Raw genomic sequence first — 22,274 nt, 5'->3', positions numbered from 1 at the left:
CCCACTGATATGGCTGTCACTTGGTGATGTTGAATGAGTGTGTATGATGGTTGTAATGATTGTTTGGTCGGTAATAACAACGCTGTTCTCAATAATCGAAGTGGGTTCTGTGCGTGCATTACCTTTCCGAACAACATTTCGAGTGTAGGTGGGGAATTTCATACGAACTTGTTTTCAAAGCGTGTAGATAATAAGCTGAGCACAATATTTGTTACAATGTACGGGAAGATTTGTTTTGGTGCCTCGATTAAATTATTCTATAATAACTTAATTTTAAATTTATTTTAGAATCGAAATATAATCATTCCACTTTATTCCATTTCAGAGCGGTCCCAATACAGACAGTGGACTCCAGTCGAAGCCGGCTTATTTCAAGGGAATCGAGAAGTATATCAAAGCTAATGATTTTTTGATTGTCGTCTGTTTGTCACATGTGTTATTTCAGGTTTGTGCTTGATTCGGATATATTGTTCCCGATTATCGCAGAATGGTGAGTACTGAATATAGTAATTATTTACTATTGCAATCAAATCAACAAATACTGAGTTTTGGAGTATCCATTTGATACACCTAAACCAGCTTCTTGATCTGTTATGGGAACTTTGATTTGGAATCACTACTTAATTTTAAATAAAAAAAATACACTTCCCAAAACACATTTAATCCTACAACATAAGAAACCCAACAGATTATCACTTGTTCACGTCTATACATGATCATATGAGGAATAGGGAATTAAGATTTAAGCAGGAGGTCATGGACTTCCTTACGAATTATTTCAACAGCTTGTCAGATTCATTCTTTGCTAGGAGCAGGGCTCGGCAAAGTCATATCCAACTGAGGATAGTCAGGGTACTATGGAGAAATTCACTTTCGTATTCAATTGGAAATGAGTTTTGGCTTTTATTCATTCATTTATTTATTTATTTATTTATTTAATCGTTATCAACAGGCGGAATTTCGCCCCAATGATATTAATGAAAACTACGTATTTGTTCAAAAATTTTTTGCCGAACCGCATTCCTTGAGTAGTGGAAGTCGAAGTCAGAAGCTGCTCTGTTGAACAGACGTTGAAGACCCAATATGGCTGAGTTGTATCCATGATTGGTACGACGAAAAGGAACTCGGGGGAAAGCGTGGTCACATAAAGTTCGAGGTTGAACCAGAAGGTTGATGTTCTCCAGAATAACTGGGCATTCTGTCCTAGCCAATAGCACATCATATACAAATAAGGCGCGGTTCACATCCCTTCGCACGTGCAACGTGTCAAGAGCCATTAGCACCGGCTTTCATAGCTAGGTAGCTGATGGGGGTTACTCCAGGGTAATCGTCTTAAGGCGAACCGGACAAATCGCTTTTGTACAGCTTCGATTCTGTTGACTCCGTTCAGATAGTGCGGATTCCAAATTACTGAACAGTATTCCAGACTTGAACGAACTAGAGCGCTGAACATAGATTTGAGGCAGTGTACATCGGTGAAATCCCTCGCAGTGCGCATGATGAATCCAAGACTACGGGAAGCTTTTCCAACCACGTAGTTGACGTAAGTTTTGAAATCCAGTTTACAGTCTAAATACACTCCTAGATCCTTCACGCAGTCAAGTTTAGTTAGAGGAGCATCGTCGAGAGAATAGTTGTAGCGAATAGGATCTTTCCTTCTTGTGAAAGTTATCGTGGAACATTTGCTTGGATTCAGTGTCATACGATTTTCCACGCACCATTTCTGGAAAATTTCAAGTTGTTGTTGAAGAAACAAGGCATCAGCCTCCGAGTTAACGTGGAAAAATATTTTCATATCATCGGCGAATGAAAGATGAGGGCCCTCCAGGACGAAATTTACGTCATTAAAATAGATGAGAAATATCAGAGGGCCGAGATGACTCCCCTGAGGTATTCCTGATGTAGCAGGGAATTCTGCGGAGAAACAATCGCCAATTTTAACCGCGAGAGAGCGTCCGACCAAATATGATGTAAGCCAATGTAGAACATTGCCGCTGAAGCCAAGCTTATCCAATTTACCCACCGTAATGTCATGGTTGATTTTATCAAAGGCGGCGGACAGGTCCGTGTAAATCGCATCCGTTTGGGACATACCTCCGGACATTCCGTCAGCAATGTATGTCGTAAACGAAAGAAGATTCGTTGTGGTGGAACGCTTCGGCATGAAACCATGTTGATCGATTGATATGTAATGTTTACAGTGAGTGAAAATCGATTCGATGAATACAAGCTCAAACAGTTTAGAAGCCGCGTTCAGAGCGGAGATACCTCGGTAGTGTCGACGTTTCTTCTATCGCCTTTTTTATGAACGGGGAAAATGTGAGCCTTCTTCCAAAGCGATGGAAAGATGCCTTTTGTCAATGAAAGATTGAACAATAAGCATAGTGGAAATAACAGCCCTGCTGCGCACTTTTTCATAATTGATGCTGGGATTCCATCTGGTCCGACGGAATTCGAGGATTTTAATTTGCTGTTGCCCGATTCCAACATTGCATTATCCACGGTGATTGGGAACAACCAACTGTTTCGTATTGGAACGTTTCTTGTGGCCCTCAAGAGCTGGTCTAGGGACAGATTCTCTTTCGAGAAAGTGCTGGAAAACTTAGCAGAGAAGAGGCTACAAATTTCCTGTGTGTCAGACACTTCATGTCCATCGTGAAACATAGAAGACGGTAATCCAGACTCCTTACGCTGCTCATCGACGTATTTCCAGAAAGATTTAGGATTACTCTTGAATTTGCGCTGAATACGACGTAGATAGATTGAATAGCATCGTTTGCTTGATTTTTGGTACTGATGGTTCAGTTGTAGGTATCGTTGTTTCAAGGATGGGAGACGGTATTTCGAATATTTTCTAAGTGCAGCCTTCTTAGCGGTTTTGAGTATACGAAGGTCGGTAGTCTGCCAGGGTTGATGAGTGGATGATCGTATAAACTTCTTCGGAACATGTCTGTCGATCAGATAGCTCACAATGTTCGTGTAGGTTTGGACAGCAGCATCGACGTCGTCAATGTCTAAAAGCACTCCAATTATGCTATTAAAGTCAGCACTTTTAAAATCATAGTGGACGGCGGTAGGAACGATGCTGAAGCTATTCAAACTGATATTCATAGTGAAATGAAGTGGAGGGTGGTGAGGCGCTGATTTCACTAAGGGCGCAGGTGCCACTGATAACATCGGAGCTTCATCAGGTTTGCTCACAAAGCAGAGATCGAGCATACGGTCATTTTCATTTCTAATGGAATTGATTTGTTGAAGCAAATTATAGCTATAACCGTCGAGTAAAGCATTCGTTCCAGCATGGAAGGTTGAATGGGCAGGATCAGCGTACAAGAAATTTCCAGAACCAAATTGCCACTTTAAATTTGGGAGATTGAAATCGCCAAATACAACAATTTCATCAGCAGGAAGCGCAGCAGTTTTTCCGTCAACATGATTCAACAGTCATTCGGGCGTTCAAAAGCTATCTCACTCTACGATTCGACTATCTCATTTAATTATTCCCCGTCAAATGGACTTCAATGCATATTGAAGTGATTCTCTCCAAAACGAATCCGCTTCTATATCATGTATCTCTTATGTATGTATCGAATTTTGTTTAGTTATTCCACCCAAACAGCACGCTATTTACTAATACTAACGCGACCTGGATAGCATACCTCATAACTGTCTAAGTTCGTTGCTTCGAGTTCACGGTGGATAAACAATAAACCGTCCATTGTTTATGTAACTACTCTTTCGAACAGAAATCAAGTTTTCGTTTCACTTTACGTGGGTAACGAGATTCGTGTCAGGGGAAGTAGAAATGTGGATTGAAGTCACACCGAATGAAGAGGCAGATATGTATAGTAATGCAACGAAATCCGGACGACGCTTAAGCGCTTATGATAGTACTTCCAACTATTGAAAAATATTGACATATCGTAGCATGAAAAATTAGTGTTCCTACACTGCGTTTCAAAACTATAGAACCACTCATATTTTCTGAGTTTCCAGAGATATGTAAGAAGTCGGTTGAATTGAAGTATATAGTGTAGGCTATAACAACTATTTCATTTGAAAAGACTGGTCATTTGAACTTCATTGTTGTGTTCAGGCGCGAAACATTCAAAAAACAAAAATTCAATTGTTTCATAACTATAGAACCAGATGAAGAAACACTCACTCCGTTACAAAATTAACGTCAATTTCACATGAATTACAATAAGATTCTAATTCGTAGATCATCTTTAGTTCCCAATCAGTTCAAATAACCCTTTCGGGGTGGTTTCGACCAAGCTGCGCCATGTTGTAGTGTGTATCTCGTTCTACGTAGAGGATACTGTTCGTTTAAGTTCTTCAAATCACTCATACTGCTTGTAAGCCGCATCTACGATCACTACTCATATGTTCTTGATAGGGTTTTGATCTGGTAACAAGCTGACCAGTCCAGAATCAGAAGCTCTTATTCATCAGTCTATGCCATGAATTTCCGGATTTTATGAATTGATGCTAAATTACCCAATTATCGCATTGTTTTTTATGCAAAAACAGTAGTAAATGATTCTGAAGCACTTCTTTGCACTTCTGACTGTTCCTTTGTGTTGATGGTAAGCTACCTCAAACAGGCCTTTTTGAGAGAAAACTCCCCAAACCTTAAAAATTTCATCTCCAAAGCTGCGGAATAGAATTTCTTCATACTGGAAGGACTTACGGAACGTGTCATGTAATTTTTCAACTCGTAACTTTGCAGGCGACCGTTTGATGGTTTTAGGAAAATATTTTCAAAACAGCCAGGTTCAAATAGCTTTTCATCAACACCAATGTACAGTCAGAAGTGCAATGAAGTACTTCAGAATCTTTTACTTCTGTTTTTGCATAAAAAAACACCGTGATAATTGGATAATGTTGTATCAATTCATAACATCCGGAAAGTCAAGGATGTTTGTTTGATGAATAAGGACTTCAGATTCTGGACTGGTCAGCTCGTTTACCAGATCCGAACCCTATCAAGAACTTATGAGGAGTGATTGTACGAATAGTAGATGCAGTTTACAAACAGTATGAGTAATTTGAAGAGCTTAATCCAGCAGTATCCTCTGCGTAGAACGAGATACACACTACAATATGGCGCAGCTTGGTCAAAACCACCCAGAATGGGTTATTTGAACTGATTGAGAACTAAAGATGACCTACAAATTAGAAACATATTGTAATTCATGTGGAATTGACGTTAATTTTGTAAGGGAGTGAGAGTTTCTCCATCTGGTTCTATAGTTATGAAACAATTGAATTTTTGTGTTTTTAATGTTTCGCCCCTGAACACAACAATAAAGTTCAAATGACCAGTCTTTTAAATGAAGGTAGTTGTTATATCCTACACTATATGTTTCAATTCAACCGACTTCTTAGATATCTCTGGAAACTCAGAAAAAATGAGTGGTTCTATTGTTGTGAGACGCAGTGTATAGAATTAGTAGGCTTTCATCTAAGTTATGAATCACAGAATTCCACAAAATCATGTTATATTTGTTCAAAATTAGAAATTTCTTTCATCGTGACGTGATTTTAAATCCGGACACTTTTTTAATCATGCTTTGAAATCTGGACACTTTTGCTTTTAATTCCGGACACATGTTGTCATTTCTTTGAGAGAAATTAATTATTGATTTTTGTAAAACTTATTAACGGGTGCGTCATAAGTAGCGGTACTAAATTAAAGTTTTTCATTAATTCAATTATTTATTATATTTTCACAAGATTTCACGATTTTCACAAGTATCAAACGAAATGGATTGACTAGTAGAACAAGGTTATTTATGAAGAATGTAAATCCAAAATTTTAAAGAAATTGTTGAATGGTTTTATTGTAGAGAAATATACTAATGATACAGATAATGTACTAACTAGAAAATATAATAAATAAAAAACACTTTTTAAGCTCAATGGTTTCATTGTGATTAAACGTAATAATAATACAGATAATGTTCTAAAATCTAGAAAATAATTAGGCGAGTAGCAGTTAGTAGTAAATACACCCATTTCTTCATTAATCTGGGGCATTGATGAGACTAAAATAAAATCGTGGAGCATGTGATGAAACAACTAACTGTAGATAATGGAAATCCGCCGTGGCCCATTTTGTATTTGCATTTTTCATAGATAACTGTATTCTACTAGTCAAGCCCTTTCATTTGATACCCATATTAATAAGGTTTGGAAAAAATATTTATGGCAATTGTGTTCTACTAGTCAATTCCTTTCGTTTGATACCCATATTGATAGGGTTCCGGAAAAATATGTAATCCACCATTTTGTAGTGACCGCCATCTTGGATTTACGTTTTTCATCAATAGGTGTATTCTACTAGTCAAGCCCTTTCATTTGATACCCATATTGATAAGGTTTGTAAAAAAAATATATATATATGGCACCATTTTGTGCTGGCGGCCATTTTGGATTTGGATTTTTCATAAATAACTGTGTTCTACTTGGTGTGCTAGTTTGCTGAATCAAATGCTGGTTCAAAGATGAGGAGGAATACTTGGTTGCTCGTGAATAATGTAGTTGTTGAACATATGGGAATGTAATTTTATTTTCTATTTCTATAAATTACTCTAGAGATAAAACATGACTATTATGTTTAATAATCGACATCTCGCATACTCTTGTTCTTAGCTCTGTCTTACTCGTTTGAATAGTTAGAAGTATTTAGTATAGGTCAAGGTTGGAATCATTTTTTAAGAACAGTTTCTACAATTTTTATAAATAATAATATCTTCTATATCTCAGAACAAACCTGAATTTGTCTATCTCACAATTAGTATAATCTGAGCTACTTCCATATGGGATTCTGAAGTTTAATCCTCTTATCCTTCCCATTCTCGTGTAATTTGATATACGGGACATGAGGTTTGATTATTTTTTTTAAACAGAAACTGGTCAGCAGCGTCGGTCAGAAGTATAATCTTCATATAAAACATCTGATGGGTTTCAAGGAATTTGTCAAAAACAGAAGCATAATGGGCCAGTGGCCACCATTGCCATTTTATGGTGTTGCAACTCTCTGTTAGTCTAATCCTAAAAATAGAAACAAAAAAATTCTATTCATTCAGGACAATCGGAAGTTGACCTTTCGCCATGTTTCAATGGGCCTACGGGAGCTTCCTTTTTAGTCCATAATTACATCCCATAGCGCATTTACCGAATCCAAATAAACAAATTTACGTTATTTGGATACGTCAGAATTTCGTTCTAAAACTACCACCAGGCGAGTAAATTGCTGTTTGTTTTAGAGATGTGCCATCCGCTCATGAGCTGTTCCGAAGAATCGACTCTTTGAAGTGAGTTGACGCGGAACAGCTCGCAAAAAAAATCAAACAGCTCTTCAGCTCACTTTGATGATGATGAAGGAGAGAAAAGAGCTGTAGAATTGAAGAGAGTGTGTGAGCTGTAAGATTCAAATGAACCGACCGTCTCTCGCTCTTCGTGTTAAGACATCAGTTTAGTTTCATTTGTCCCTCGTCTTTTCAACTGTTATATTCGCGTTGACGGCATTGAGCTTTGTTTACCAGTTTAGGGGGCGCCAAAAATAATAATTGGCTCTCAGGCAGAATGAACACGTTTTTAAAATTCAAATTATTAATGAAAATTAACTTCTGTGTATCAAATGAGTATTCTATTTCAATGAAAAACACTTTGTTTGCAGGCGGTGCAAAAATCTCATAAGATTTTTTTTTTTGAAGAAAACTTTCTATTGTAATGTAAAGCCTCAGTAAAAATGTCGGAAATGTTGTACTCGTCGAGTCTGTTGTAAATAATAGTCTGGAATACGTGTTTCAAGTAATTAATAATATGGTGTGAAAAATTTCATTTGAATTTTAACATTTTCAAACTGGCTTCGTGGCTATCGAGTTTGGGACCCAAATTGAAAGTCGGCACTGACAACTGAGCTGAAGAGCTGTTCATAAAGAACAGCTCATTTAGATGAGCTGATATGATCAGAGCTGTTCATCATGATGAGCTGATTTGCACACCTCTAGTTTGTAGCAGGGGAATTATTTGCTTGTAGCGTGAAAGAGACAGACCGATCACGAGCGAGCTTCGGCAATAGCGTATTGTGTTTTGTTTACAAACAAAACACAGTAGACTTCCAAGGTGGCTGAAGAGTGGTTTTAGCAAGTTGGCCCACCTTAGTATATACTTCCCATGAGAAACATGTGTTCTTCGTATCATGTATTTTCTGAGCTGCACCATTTTTTTGTATTAATTCTTCAACCGAATGTTACATATTTCAAACAATAAGTACCTTCCTGTTATTTTGGTATGCAAAAAAATTAAATGTGAAGAGATAGAAAAATAGAAAACGTAGATTTGATAGTAGGAATATATGGTGAAATACATGAATTGAATTCATAGTTCATTTTATTTATCAAGAGATTATGAGCCTTGCCGTTTACACTTCACGATGAAATCGAAATGACACGCCGTTAAATTTCGTTTCACGAGTTAAAGAAAAGGATGGGTTTTCAGGTAGAATGAACCCTTTTCAAATAGAAATTATGAATAAAAATGACCTTTTCCGTATCAAAGTAGTGTTCAATGTGAATGGAAAACTTTGCTTTCTTCATTTGGTAAAATAATCTCGTACGAAAATTGTATCTGAAGATAATTTTATATTATAATGATAAGTTTTAGTGAGAATATCGGAAAGTGTATAGAAAATAGGTCAAGTTAGGGTAAGTGATCAAGAGTTAACATCCTACTGCAACGCAGCAGATTCCATCTTTTAAGACCAAGCAACCATACAACCATCTGGGAGAAATCGAAAGGAGGAAAAAAGAGGACGGTGAGCCTTTTCGTCGATGGAATCCATTGGGAAAAAAGGAGAACGGAAAAAAGGAAAAACCGGAGAGGAATCGGATAGGAGCGATAGTTAAAAATCGCTAAATGTCGTTACAAGAAATTTTATGTATTAAATATCGTTTGGAATCAGTGTCATTGTCAAATTAAATTAAAGTCCATTGTCATTAAAATTATTGTACGTGATGTGAATTTTAATTTAACAACAATCCTAATCGAGTGTTGGGAGTTCCACTATTCAATCGCATCGAAGGATTTCGAAGGGATATTCCCCAACATTTTGGTCCTTCGAACCGGATTTTGGATCTTTGGTACATCGTATGGACGGATTTTCTTCATCATAAGGCCGGTACTGCTTAAATATCAAGCTGCCACAGGAATATCGAATCAATATACCAAAGGAACTATCGCTGCCATCGTTTAATTTGAATGAGGACGTAGCCCAATAAAGAAATCCATTCATCCCGTAACTGAGCCAATTGGTCTGGAAACATACACTGAGAGGAATAGTTAGTAAATACGACGAATTTTTTGGTACATGTTACCAATTCTCTAGTCATTTTCTACCCTACTAATCATTGGTACATATTACGAAAGAAAAATGGTAGGTACAAACGTCAAACAAACTACGATTTGTTGGTCCAACATTGGTGCAATATCAGTGAAAATTTAGCTTCTCATTTGTGAGAGATAATCATTAGGGATAATAAAAATGTTTATAATTATTTATAATTTAAAAAATTGTATTTGATTACATTTAACTCCACATACTTAGGATACATTATAATAATAATATATAACTTATTCTATGAGCAGCATACACGAGGAAAGTTCTCGTTCCTCTTCCTGCTGCATCGCTCTAGTTTGCATTATTTAGGGAGTGTCGGTAGCACCAGCACGTTTCATCCGCATTTTGTTCTCTCGTGTCTCTATGAAAAAAAGAAATACATATGTTAATAATATTAAATATGTATATATGTAATGAAACGTAACATCAACAAAATGCTTACCTCCGAATCGCTTCATCTCCAAAATAGAATTGGCGATTGCAAAGTGCGCACATCACAGATGTTAGGTATGACAAAAAAACAAAGTTACTAATGGTATGAAGTAAAATCTACGAATCTCTGGTAGGAACGTTCATTGCGTCTGACATCGCTTTTACGCAATTTTGGTAATATTTACAAAACATTTGTATATTTTACGAATGTTTTGGCTACTAAAGATTTGGTAGCTGCTTTTACTAAACTATTTCTCCAGTGTAGAAGTAGGAGTTAACACAATTTGGAGCCATATTTGCTTCGTCAGGTCAGTAATATTGAATAGTATATGCCTGGCGAAGCTAGGTTTCACTACGCATACTACATCTGAGTTATTTGTTTCATAACTTACATAACATCGAGAGGATTCATTATGCCTAATACGACCACTACCACGAAAACATCACCGTCCCTGAAACGGCTGTTACTAAGTCTGAAAGATGCAGATTCGACGATCAACGACATTTGGAAGTTTGTTTCCGAGTTCAAGGGTGATACAGCAACGAGCCAAGCGGAGGTGCGTTTAGAAACTCTAACATCAACTGTGCGTGGGAAAAGTTCTCTGAAACACTCCTTGACATTAAGTGTCACGATGAATTTGACGACGAGGATGATTTTTACGAACAAGAAAAAACAGATTCCAGAGACCGTTTTTATCATGCCAAGGCTTTTCTGATGGAAATTCTAAAGAAGGAACGGGAGCAATCAATGTCAACTCAAAGTATTCGAGTGAACGATAGTATGCTGCATGGGACGTTCGACCATGTACGTGTACCGCAAATCAGACTGCAAAACTTTGACGGTAATATAGACGAATGGTTAAGCTTCAGAGATCTCTACGTATCACTCATACACTGCAAGTCGGATCTGCCTGATGTGGAGAAATTTGACTACCTCTTGTCGACCCACTACAACTTACAGGGGCGAATTACACGATTGCATGGGGAATGTTACTAAGCAGATATAATAACTCCAAACTGTTGAAAAAACGCCAGATTCAATCTTTATTTAAACTACCAACAATCACAAAGGAATCCGCAAGTGAATTGCATGTACTTCTCGATAACTTCGAGAGAGTGGTAAAAACGCTCGACCAAATCGTAAACCCAGAGGATTATAGGGATCTTCTGCTGATTAATATCCTCACTATACGTCTGAATCCAACGACACGCCGGGGGTGGGAAGAAATTTCCGCGAGTAAGGAACAGGAATCATTGGCCGATCTCACCGATTTTTTACACTGTAGAGTTCAAATGTTAGATTCCCTACCATCGAGAACAGGAGAGAACAAAGCTAGTGGCACGTTTAATCCACGTGCTTCAAGTAAATAAATAACGCCAAGTAAAAATTTTCATTCAGATTTTAGCAATTTAAAAGTGCCTTCGGGCCGAGTAGTAGGACTTGTTAAAAAATAATTTCGTATCCATATGTCGGCACCGCATCATTGTCATCGCGGATACACTTCATTTCGTTTTCACCGTGAAGTGTATACAGGAGTAAGGCTTTATAATTCAACTTTGATATCGTTCAAATACTAACAGTACTGAAATATTGATAAAATAATACATTCCGAAAATATAACATAGCGTTTTTTCATGTTTTTTTGTAGGTATGTATGCTTTGTTCAGTTTCCAACATGTTTTAAAAGATTTTCCTGCTGCCTTGGTTGTTATTTGTTATTTGATCTTAATTTTAAGTTATTTGATTTTAATTATATTATAAATTAAATTTTCGCTAAAATGGAATGTGAATGCAACTATTATTCAATTTTGAATATATTTGGCAACATTGTGAAAATGTTGGAAATCCCATTTTTGTATATTTATCTTTGTTAATTGTTTTCCTCATCAACCAATCAGAAGCCGAGTTGCAAGCAAGGCGCCTCTATATATACAAGGTGAAACAATCATATGAAATGCACTTTCAGCCATATTGGAATTTCTGTCGGTATTGTATACATACAGCATCAGACGCTTATTCGAACGATGCCTATTATGTTCAGCTTTCGCGAATTCATGTGAAAAAGAAGGCATGATTTTGTAGAATTTCATTCTTATTTCCACTACTGCATGTGAAAATGCCAAAATGGCGTATCCTAGCAATAACAAAACAAACAACCCCCGCTCCGCAAACCGTAATCCCCTTCTTATTGAAGTGATGTTGCTTCATCTGTGATACATTGATATAAGCGCCTTGGTTGCAAGAGGTCCGAGTTTGACAGAAGAGGTGGTCCGAAATCGGCCCCCTATTGTCATGTCTCTTCTCAGGTCACGACTGATAAACTCTTCCGGATTCTACACACACTATGACAGCCGTAAAAGCGTTGTATTTCGTCTGATTTTTCTTTTCGAATAAAAATTCCTGGTTATTTACTGGTTTTTCCTGGTAAAGAAAATTTCCTGGCTATTTCCTGGTTTTTACGGTTTTCCTGTTTGAATTGCCACCCTGCATCTATAGCTATAGATCTCCCTAATGTAAACGCGCCATTAGAATGGAGCAAAATAAAAATCAAGGCGCGTAGAAGTATATCCTAAGGTGGGCGAACTTGCTAGAACCAAGACGGGTCTATGGTACTAGGTGAGGCCGTTTCGTCATTAAGTTGGTTAGAGGAGTGGGATATGAAAACAGTACCGAAGAAAGCAGAAGGGGAATTATTTGCATGTAGCGCGAAAGAGACAGACTGATCACGAGCGAGCTTCGGCACTAGCGTATTGTGTTTTGTTTACAAACAAAACACAGTAGACTTCCAATATGGCTGAAGAGTGGTTTTAGCAAGTTGGCCCATCTTAGGATATACTTCTAGGCGCCTTGGCTAGAACCACACTTCAGCCATCTTGTTAGTCTACTGTGTTTTGTTTGTAAACTAAACACAATCGCTTGTGCCCAAGCTTACTCGTGATCACTCCCCTTCTGCGTACTGTCTTCATATACCGCTCCCCATAACCAACTTAGTGACGAAACGGCCTCGCCTAGTACCATAGACCCGTCTTGATAAAAATAAGGCTTTCGGTATGCATATTTCGATGTTTTAAGGTGAAGGTGGAAGCTAGCCACAAATGGCTGCAACAATGGCGCTCATTTCTTTCAACCATCATAAATATACAAAACTCCAACTACTCCAAAACTTATAACAAACCATTCCTCGTAATATACATAGCACATTGTAAAATGATGATTTTCTAATCTTTTCAGCGTGGAAAGAATACATGAAACCGGGAAATTTGAAGATAAATTCTCATTTTTCTAGAAAATTTGAACGAATTTCATACCAAAAAAAATGACATTAAGTGCATTTTAATTTTTGCATATTGTGTTGGGTGACATGGTCACGTTTTTGTGGGGTGAATTGGTCCTACAGATTTGTGGTTTTTCTTTTGTCTAATTGATTCCAGATGCCACTGAATTACAAAAAGAGGATGGGCAGACAACGTCGAAGAAGGAGGAGTTTGAAAGAGCAACACAGGCCATTAAGAACGGATTTTCTTTGACCAAGCATCGAAAGCGTTTAAAAATGCTCGAACAACAGTGAAAAAATCCATGCAAAATTCGAGATGGTCTCTATCCAATTTTTTTAGTCTGAAATCTGGCCAAGACACCTGGTATCGATCCAAGAACACTGTTACTGATTGTAACATTATTCCAAAATACTTTACATAAACATAAATATGTTTTTTTCGATGAAACACACACTGGACCAAATAACCCCACAGGTGGTCCTAATCACCCCGCATCAAATTTTAATGTCCAAAAGTCATCTCTTTTATTTTATGATATATTTGGTAGCTTAAAGCTTGAGATAATGGTTAAACATTATTGATTGAGAGAAAACAAGTGTAGCTTAGTATACAATGTGACATTTTTTATTTGGATCGTATTGGTTTGGAAATATTAGGCGATTTGCTTAGGTGGTCCAAATTCCCCCCTTTTCCCCTACATCATTATTGCCCTTCACTAAGTGGTGCGGACTCAATCCACTTCATTTTCAAGCAAATTCATGCATGTTTTCAAGCGATTTCCTGCAATAAATTCTCAGACCACCAGAGATGCCAGATTTACAAATATGTTTGTAAATTTACAGACATATCTGTAAAACACTTTCTATTTTTGTTGTAGACTTTTTGGATATAACAATATTTCACAGGTTTTTGAAAAATAAGAGGCTCTATCCATCACATCAAAGATATTTGACTCACCATATGACATTTTTCCACAGTTTTAATACAGAAAATGGTAATGGTAATGGTAATGGTAATGGTAATGGTATTGTATTATAGAGACTTTAAACTTTTTCAGTTCATTCGTCTCTAGCCTTGAGAAAGGCCCTTTGAAAACACTACTCTATTTTACTCCAGCGCTACCACCTCCGCCCTCTTGCCTTGAGAAAGGCACTCGATCCCTCGCCGTCCAGCCCGTCCAGCAACGATGTTGTCCAGTTGGTGTCCACACAAAGAATGTGAACAGAAAAGTTATTATATTTAGTTTATATCAATATACATGACGTTAGACCAGCGATACTCAACCTGCGGCCCGGCAGTCTTTCTGGTTGGCCCATCTGATGTGTATAAAGTTTGGAACTCATACACATAAGTACTTTTGCCCTGACATCATTGCAGACGAAAGAGAGGATACGGTTATACACAATTAATGAAAAATTGCATTCTATGCAGGTAAGGAAAAATCTTGAACGAAAATTGTCTCTGATAATTATTTTCTGTTCTAGATAAGATTCTTTTGCTGAAATGCAAGGAGATTTATTGAAAATAGTTAAGTTAGGGTCAGGACTATGTCTTCTAAGTATTTGAACAACATCGAATAAAAATGTTCATTCTATTTTCAACAACTTACATTCGCTTTCGGGTCTGCTTATGACGAAATATGGGTTACTGTTCGATATTGTTACCACAGACATGGTTCATAGCCGTGTGGTGATCTAAAACTTGTATAGCTTTGCATGGCGGATGGAAAATATACACTGCATTTTCTTATAAATTTCATCAACGACAAGACCGCAAGCCTTGGTGGAAGTCCAATATATCAACGAAGAAATACTGATTTTTATAAAAATTAACAACGCGTATGTATGTGTATGTATGTATGTATGTGTAGATCGTTGAAACATTCAAACACACTTACAACACATAAGTTATTAAGTGGTCCGAAAAATCAATTCTTTCCACTTTTTCCCAAAAATGACAAACGAAAATTAATAACTTTTGAATCACTGAACCGATTTAGATGATCGACATATAAAATTGAAACTAATGACCTAGCCTTTTATTAAAATATATTTAACTTGCGAAAAGAATAATTATATTTTAGTATTTATTGATTTTAGTCGTTTTTTATTTTTTATGACTTTGGCTCTATATTTTTTTATATTTTTTCTTGAAAGCTGAGGATTTTTTACATAACATATCTGGAATCAGAGATGCTTTTTTTTCGGTTTTTAGATATGATTTTTCAAAGTTAACCGGTGGTTCAAAAAATAATTTTTCCCCCTTTGTCCAAAAATAACTTTCTGCAAAAAATCATAACATTTGAACTACTGCACCGATTTAGATGATCGATATATTAAATTGAAGCCAATAAGCCAGTAAACCAAGCCAATAATATCACACTTGCGGGAAGATTGGATTCTAGTAGCATAGGTCTAGTTTAGTCACATATGAATATGTTAAATTTACAAAATTATAACTTAAAACGATAATTATAGCATCTTTGATATCGAGATATGTTAGGTAAATAATCCTCAGCTTTCCATAAAACATATAAAAAAATATAGCGCTCCTATCTTTAACCGAGAAAACTATGAAAAACTAACTCAATCAATAATTACAAAAGTGAAAATTAAATTTTTTCGCAAAGGAATATTTTTTCAAAGAAAAATAACTCGTAAGCTTCAATTTGATATACCGATGACATGAATCGGTCCTATAGTTCAAAAGTTATGACTTTTTGTAGTGGGAAAAATGGGGAAAATTGTTTTTCGAACCATCGATTAATCTTGAAAAATCATATTTCAAAAACGAAAAAATAGCATATCTGATATCAAGATATTTTATGAAAAAAATTCTAAGCTTTCAAGAAAAAATATAAAAAAATATGGTGCCCCCTAGTCTAAAACCAAGAAAACATTAAAAAACGACTACAATCAATAATTACGAAAATAGGATCCATATTATCTGATATAAACTCTGCAAAGTTATAAATTTTTGAAAAAAGTCATTTTGGGAAAAAGTGGAAAAAATTATTTTTTGGATCACCCTCAAATGGAAATGGGCATCCTAATGAAAAAAAAAAATACGAGTCTAATGTTTTGCGATAAAGAACAAAATTACCACTTTTGACGAAGATCTGAGAATCACTATATTTTTTTTTTTTTTTTACTGTATTATAGTGACTTTCAACTCATTTGGCTGGTTTGTCACTTTTTACTTCCATTTTTGGAAGAATGTCGGAAGTGAGAATTGAACTCGTGACCTTTAGCGTGAGAGGTATGGATGTTACCACTACGCCAGATCGCCTCCTCCAATCACTATATTGGTTTGGCATGGAATGGTTGTATATATATACAAAATACAATCTTACGTGTATCGCGATGTACAAAGTATTAATGAATATGTGAAAATTAACGTTAAAAGACATTTCTATAGATCTGCACACTTTTACAGACTTTTCCACATTTTTAACAGACATCCACATGTTTTCACAGACTTTTTTTAAAAATCATCTGGCATCCCTTCCTTCCACTTTTTATCGAATATTTTCAAATCGCAGGAGTAAACATTTACGTGACTCTGACTTCGTTTGTTTTTATTTCGTTCGGAAAAACGTTATGTCAAAGAGAGGGGACAATAAAAATGCGTTGCTCAGTGAAAGGCTGAGATGCTCTTTCAGAGATGCAATGGTTAATTGAACAATTGACGGAAAAATGTAGTTCGTTCATTTTATAATTTTAATTATTTTTGCCCTTGATAACAATACCTCTTTTATAGTGTTGATTATCATAAGAAAAATAACACTCCTGATCGTTGGATCTCTTTTGACATTTCAATTGGATCTTTTTTGACAGCCGTTTTGATTCAGTCCGCACTACCTAGGCCCTTCATATCAATTTTGTCATCCTTACACGATCATTGTTATTGTCATTCTGATGAAGTAATGTCATTATTATTTATCGTGTAAGGGACCCTTAACATTGGGTAAGAAAATTGCATTGCAGAGCTCGGAACATTGCCACGGCTGCCTATGCTTTCAAAAACAGTAAACGGAAAAGTATTACATTTAATCAAAATGCCTCGGCCAATAGAGAGAAGGGTTAAGGCTCTCCAACGTGAATATGTGAAAACAATACGATCAACGGAGGAAAATATTGAGGAATTATCAATATCGAGTTACTGTGCGGAAGAACTTGTTGATAACAAAAGAGCCCCAATTCGTTTGTGTTATAAATTTGCTCATGTTACGCTCGCGTATAACCATTATCCGCGAGCGGATGATCCGCGGTGCGGTTTATCCGCGAAAACGAGTTCCATAGTAATTCTATAAACCTACCCTAAATTTGACAATGAGTGGTAGGTTTTTGTTCTTCTGTTTTGGTCATGACTTTCACATTATTTGACTACTGGTGTACACGACCGTACAGATGGATAGTTCAATGATTCCTGTATTGATAAAACATTGTTTTCATACTGAAATATCTGTTTTTTTTTTGTGTTTGCATCTCATTTTTAGTCATCCGCGGTGAGCTAGCCCGACTATTCCGCGGATAATCGGGGTTCCACTGTATATTTATATTTGCAATTGTTCATCGGAACATATCGTTCGTCCATTTTACTTCAGTATTGAATTGTTTTTTTTTTCAAATGTATTCAAAGACTCGTGTCAATGAAGCGCCACACAGTCTGATAAGTGAATTGATCTATTTACGTGTGCTTTGCCCTTCTCTCACAAACACTATTATCCCATTTTTACACGTGGATTTACATAACCACTACAATGGCTAGCTTCCACCTTCACCTTAAATAGTAAAGATGATGGTATCCCTACTAAAAGCAAAGCAGAAAAGGACACGATGCCAAATTATGGTCGACGCTTACCACATGTAGACTACAGGACATCCAAAATAGGAAATCTTCAACTTTATAAAAATCTATATTGGGATCTGAACGTTTATTGTTTTGGAAACAAACATTATGTTCCTTCATCTAACTGCGCATTACATCACATTTTTTCACAATGTACGGGTACATCCAACAAATCGTGCACAAAAAACCGCTAGAATTTTGAATATATCGTCAGAGTATATAACCATTCGTTGGGATTAATCGATTCTTATACTCTTTCCAATTTTCAAATAAATATTATTTAATATTTGTAGCACAATCGATAGGGTTTTTTGTTTCCTAACTCTTCCTAATCTCTGTAGCTTATTTCGAATGTTTGTCCAACCCACTCTTCGGCGGAGGCAGAGCTTCCATAGCTTCCTTCAGTCTTTCCACCAAATACTTTCGGAGTTCCTTCGGGTGCACTTTGAGTTTGTACACCACGTCAAACTTAAGCGTAACCACCTTCAAACCGAGCCGTCTCAGCTGTCTGATCCTCATAGCCTGTGGTCCGATCAGATATTCGCCCGTGCTGTTGTAGTACTCTGGCAAATGAATTAGAAGCGCAACGTTGATGTTTCGTTCCTTCATGGTGTTCAGCGAAAAAATGTTCCCCATCCCGGAGGGGTGGAGTAGCACATCCACCAGATACAGCTCGTTCATCGGCAAATGCTGCAGGATGGTGAACTTGGTCATACAGCCTGGTCCACCTGCTAGCTCTTCCAGCTCTGGGGTGATGAAGTTTACAATTCGTTTGATGCGACCATCATGAAAAACTGATTTAGCAGAATGATCACGCGGTAGCAGTGGTCCATCGTAATCTGGACACTCCAGTGCTAAACTGGTGTCGAAAACTTTGAGCATACTTCGCACCCGGTCCAGCTGCTCGGGTCGTGTACGAGCATGTAGCACATCCAGAAAGTATGGATTGAAAATACGATTTACGAAGTTTAAGGGATACTTTTCCAGGGTTACGTAACAGAACATTATATCGATGATTTCCATTGGATGTATTTTGGTGAAATTGAGATCCAGAAACATGTCCATCGTTTCCCAGAATTTATTGCTATTCACCGTCTGAAAATCGAGCCAGCCGAATGGACACAGAACAGCCCGTAAATAGCCCGGATCCAAACTTTGATGATTGGCAATGAAAAATTCACTGCAGCCGTTCAAAATATCTGGATTCCTTAGTCGGAATAGCTAAAAAAAAACATAGAAATGTATTCTTCGCAATGGAGAATTAAAAATTTATAACCCACCTGGCAGTGCCTAAGCATAGTGACTATCAGACTTTGTGATTTTATTTTAACACCCTTCGCCTTAACGTATCTCGCCATTGACCGTTCGATTTGATTATCAGAATAAGATAAATTATTAAACGATTCAAGTATAGCCTCCAGTTGGGCTTCTGTAACCGCGTGGATATTCGTATTGAGCCATCGAGCAAAGGTTTGAGTGATTCTGAACGGTGAAATTTTGCACGCTTCCAACGACTGAAGCACATCCATCGCACCGTTTGCCGTCATTTGCCACCAAACGGAGGGTATGCGACGCTCCAAAATGTTTAATACTGCTTTTCGGCTAATCTTCAAGTATGGCAAAATAGCAAATACCTGGTGGACGTTTTTATCGTTGATTTGCTTCTCCTGATCAGCAATTCCGCTCCAAAACTTCTCCGCCATCTCGTATCTCTTGCATTGAGTTAAGATCTCGACGGCTTCGCAGCATTGTTCAATGGTTAATTTGTTCTCGGAACAACGGTACACCAATTCATTCCCCAGCATATCGATCGTTTTAGCCAACTCCATATAGTTTCTCATCCCGTCCAACACGTTCAACACTGTTTCGTTGTCTCCCCGAAAGATGATGCAGTTGATGATCTGCTCATAATGCGGTTTGCCTTCCAAACCTTTCAACTCCAGCAGGGTCTCAACCCTCAAAATCTTCTCCATCGCCCTTACGGCAATTTCGGGAAAAAACTCCTGCTCGCTGAGCGCTTCGACAACCGAGCAAACTCCTGCAGCGGTTTGACAAGCATCGATTGCCTCCGCCTTTTCCTCGAGCGAAACGTTTCCCTCAGAATGACTCATGGTGGCTACGCTCTGGCCAATGGGCGGCGTCGGTTGATTATCGATGACTTTGTTGGAAATCAGCGCCACAAACTCATCCTCGGCTACCTTCCGCACCACGACGGGCAGTTCCTGGATGTCGCATCCTTGCTGCACCAGAATAGTTGTATTTCGAACAAATCCCTTACCGCCCCCTCCGTTTGCACCATTTCCTGACGCGGTTGAGGAGGAATCCGATGCAAACAAACACGCCCGCGCGAAGGTGGGCAGAAAGTGCTGCAACCCGGGAGTGGTGCGATAAAACCGTAGCGGACTTAACATGCAGCGGGACATTTTTCTCGAACGTAGCTAAACGGGACCGATTTCGATTGATGAATTAGCACATTCTAGATCTGCGAACGCGAGTTCCCTGTCATTTGTTTTTATCTGCTTTTGGTTCTTTGCTCAGTTCCTCACATAACCAGCTGATTGATTACCGAAGTTTGGCTTACATGCGAAGTCGATCGATAACAAAAACACAAAGACGTTCAGAAATACGATGACAGCAATAACTGTCATATTGGTGAGATGGGAAGAGCGAATGGAAAACAACAAACAGGGTGGTGCTTAACTGCTGAATGATGAACTGAAAAGGGTTGGAATGGTACACTTTCCTTTCAATAAATTTTCAATGTTGAGATACTCGAAGTGATCCATGATAGACCAGAGGTTAGACATCAATTGAATATAGGCTACCCAAAATCAAAATCAATATGGCGTCATTTGTTTACCAACATAATATTTGCGAGGATTGAAATCGTTGAAATCACGGAGATAGTAAAAATAAAGGAAAATGCGCTGCTTTATTTCTAACTGCATGAGCGATTTTCATATTTCGGTTTCACATGGAGGTGTTCACATTTAACATGGAGTTTAAAATTAGCCACTATTCGACTATATAACCGGACCGAGTTGTAAACAACAGTAATTGACAGAACCAAAATGCCAGTGAACCGCAGCAATATTGCGTACACTGGCAATATGAGGGATTTGACGTTTTAGTCGTACCCCTGTGATAGACACGATGAACGTTAAGTTACCGGTGCCGCTTGTACTCAGTGCAGTCAAGTGTGTGACTGTACGCGAAGCATATTTTCATTGATAAAAGAAAAAAAAAGAGGTGGTATCAGTGCAGTGCGGTAAAAATTCAATCTCAATCGAATGAAATCGAAGAAAATAACAAAGATTACCATTCACCATCGAAGACACCATTGCTCGAAAAAAAAACATTTTTATGATCTCGGCTTTCCCCGGTGAAATACGATTTATATTCATTTACTGTCATATTCGCGTTGACGACATTAAACTTCGTGTGCAACCAAGATGACGAATAGAAGGTGGGAAGATTCACGGGTTTTGGCTGTGTTAAACTTTGATTGTATTAGTAGCCAGAAAGATAGGAAGTTCACATATCAGGCATACCAGTCAGTTACTCAAATGGTACAAAATTGAATGTGTCAACGAATAACGTTAAAAGAGGATATACAGAAACTGTTGGAGATCTCACGTTATTATATTTACCCTATAAAAATTGAGGAACAAATTTGAATTGTATAAAAACTAGAATCCCGCTACGAGCACTAGGATTATAAAGAGCCACAATTTTATAGCTAGCTTGAAAATTAGAAAACTAATCCATATCAGTCGCTATTTTCGTTCTCTATCTTTCTCCCACCCGATCATTGCGCGGGAAACCGACGGCGATCGAGGTTGGGCAGATAGTCATCGTTCAGTTCATTTGGACTTCAACGCTTTGACGCTCAGTGATAGATCCCGAAAAGGACTTCGTCCATCATCACATCGGATTCCACCGTATTATCTCCGTGTCCGCCAGCAGTTGCCCAGGTTCGCCGTAAAAGAAACTAATTACTATTTCCAAGAAATATTTTTCGCATTATAAAAAAAACAACATGTCACGAACTAAAATGTTTAATTTTTCTTTGTTTTCTTCTTATATCAGAAATAGTATTCTAATGTCTATTATGTTTGGATTTTAGAGCAACTTTATGGAAGTATATCTCTGGTCAGCTATTGTAATCACTTTTTTCACACTTAGGGTGCTGAACATTTCATAACTAAGACACAAGCGGAAAACTTTTCGTCTCAATCTAGGTCATACGGAGTCAATTATTTTTTTTTTCAAGTGCATTTTACATGAAAAAAAAAACTTGCTACCT

At 37.4% G+C, this 22,274-nt stretch overlaps 2 protein-coding genes across 7 annotated transcripts in view; one reads left to right on the top strand and one right to left on the bottom strand.

Moving 5' to 3' along the window:
• LOC129770204 (xaa-Pro dipeptidase) overlaps positions 1 to 22,274 on the top strand; it is a 326,892-nt gene that overhangs the window by 286,943 nt on the left and 17,675 nt on the right. For all 6 annotated transcript variants that reach the window (XM_055772898.1, XM_055772894.1, XM_055772895.1 and 3 more), the window contains 2 exons: positions 326 to 387; positions 446 to 490. In XM_055772898.1, the coding sequence (XP_055628873.1) occupies positions 326 to 387; positions 446 to 490 (107 nt within the window). The remainder of the gene's footprint in view (positions 1 to 325; positions 388 to 445; positions 491 to 22,274) is intronic.
• Positions 18,024 to 20,596, bottom strand: LOC129770203 (FAST kinase domain-containing protein 3, mitochondrial-like). Its single transcript, XM_055772893.1, has 2 exons — positions 19,249 to 20,596; positions 18,024 to 19,189 (listed from the first exon to the last, which is right to left on the bottom strand). The coding sequence occupies exons 1-2, from the start codon at positions 20,389 to 20,391 to the stop codon at positions 18,311 to 18,313; spliced, it is 2,022 nt and encodes a 673-aa protein (XP_055628868.1). The 5' UTR covers positions 20,392 to 20,596; the 3' UTR covers positions 18,024 to 18,310.

The sequence above is a fragment of the Toxorhynchites rutilus genome, chromosome 2, assembly GCF_029784135.1.
Source record: "Toxorhynchites rutilus septentrionalis strain SRP chromosome 2, ASM2978413v1, whole genome shotgun sequence".
NCBI classification, from domain to species: domain Eukaryota; kingdom Metazoa; phylum Arthropoda; class Insecta; order Diptera; family Culicidae; genus Toxorhynchites; species Toxorhynchites rutilus.
Note: the sequence above shows the minus strand (reverse complement) of the source record. Positions and strands in the feature narration are given on the sequence as shown.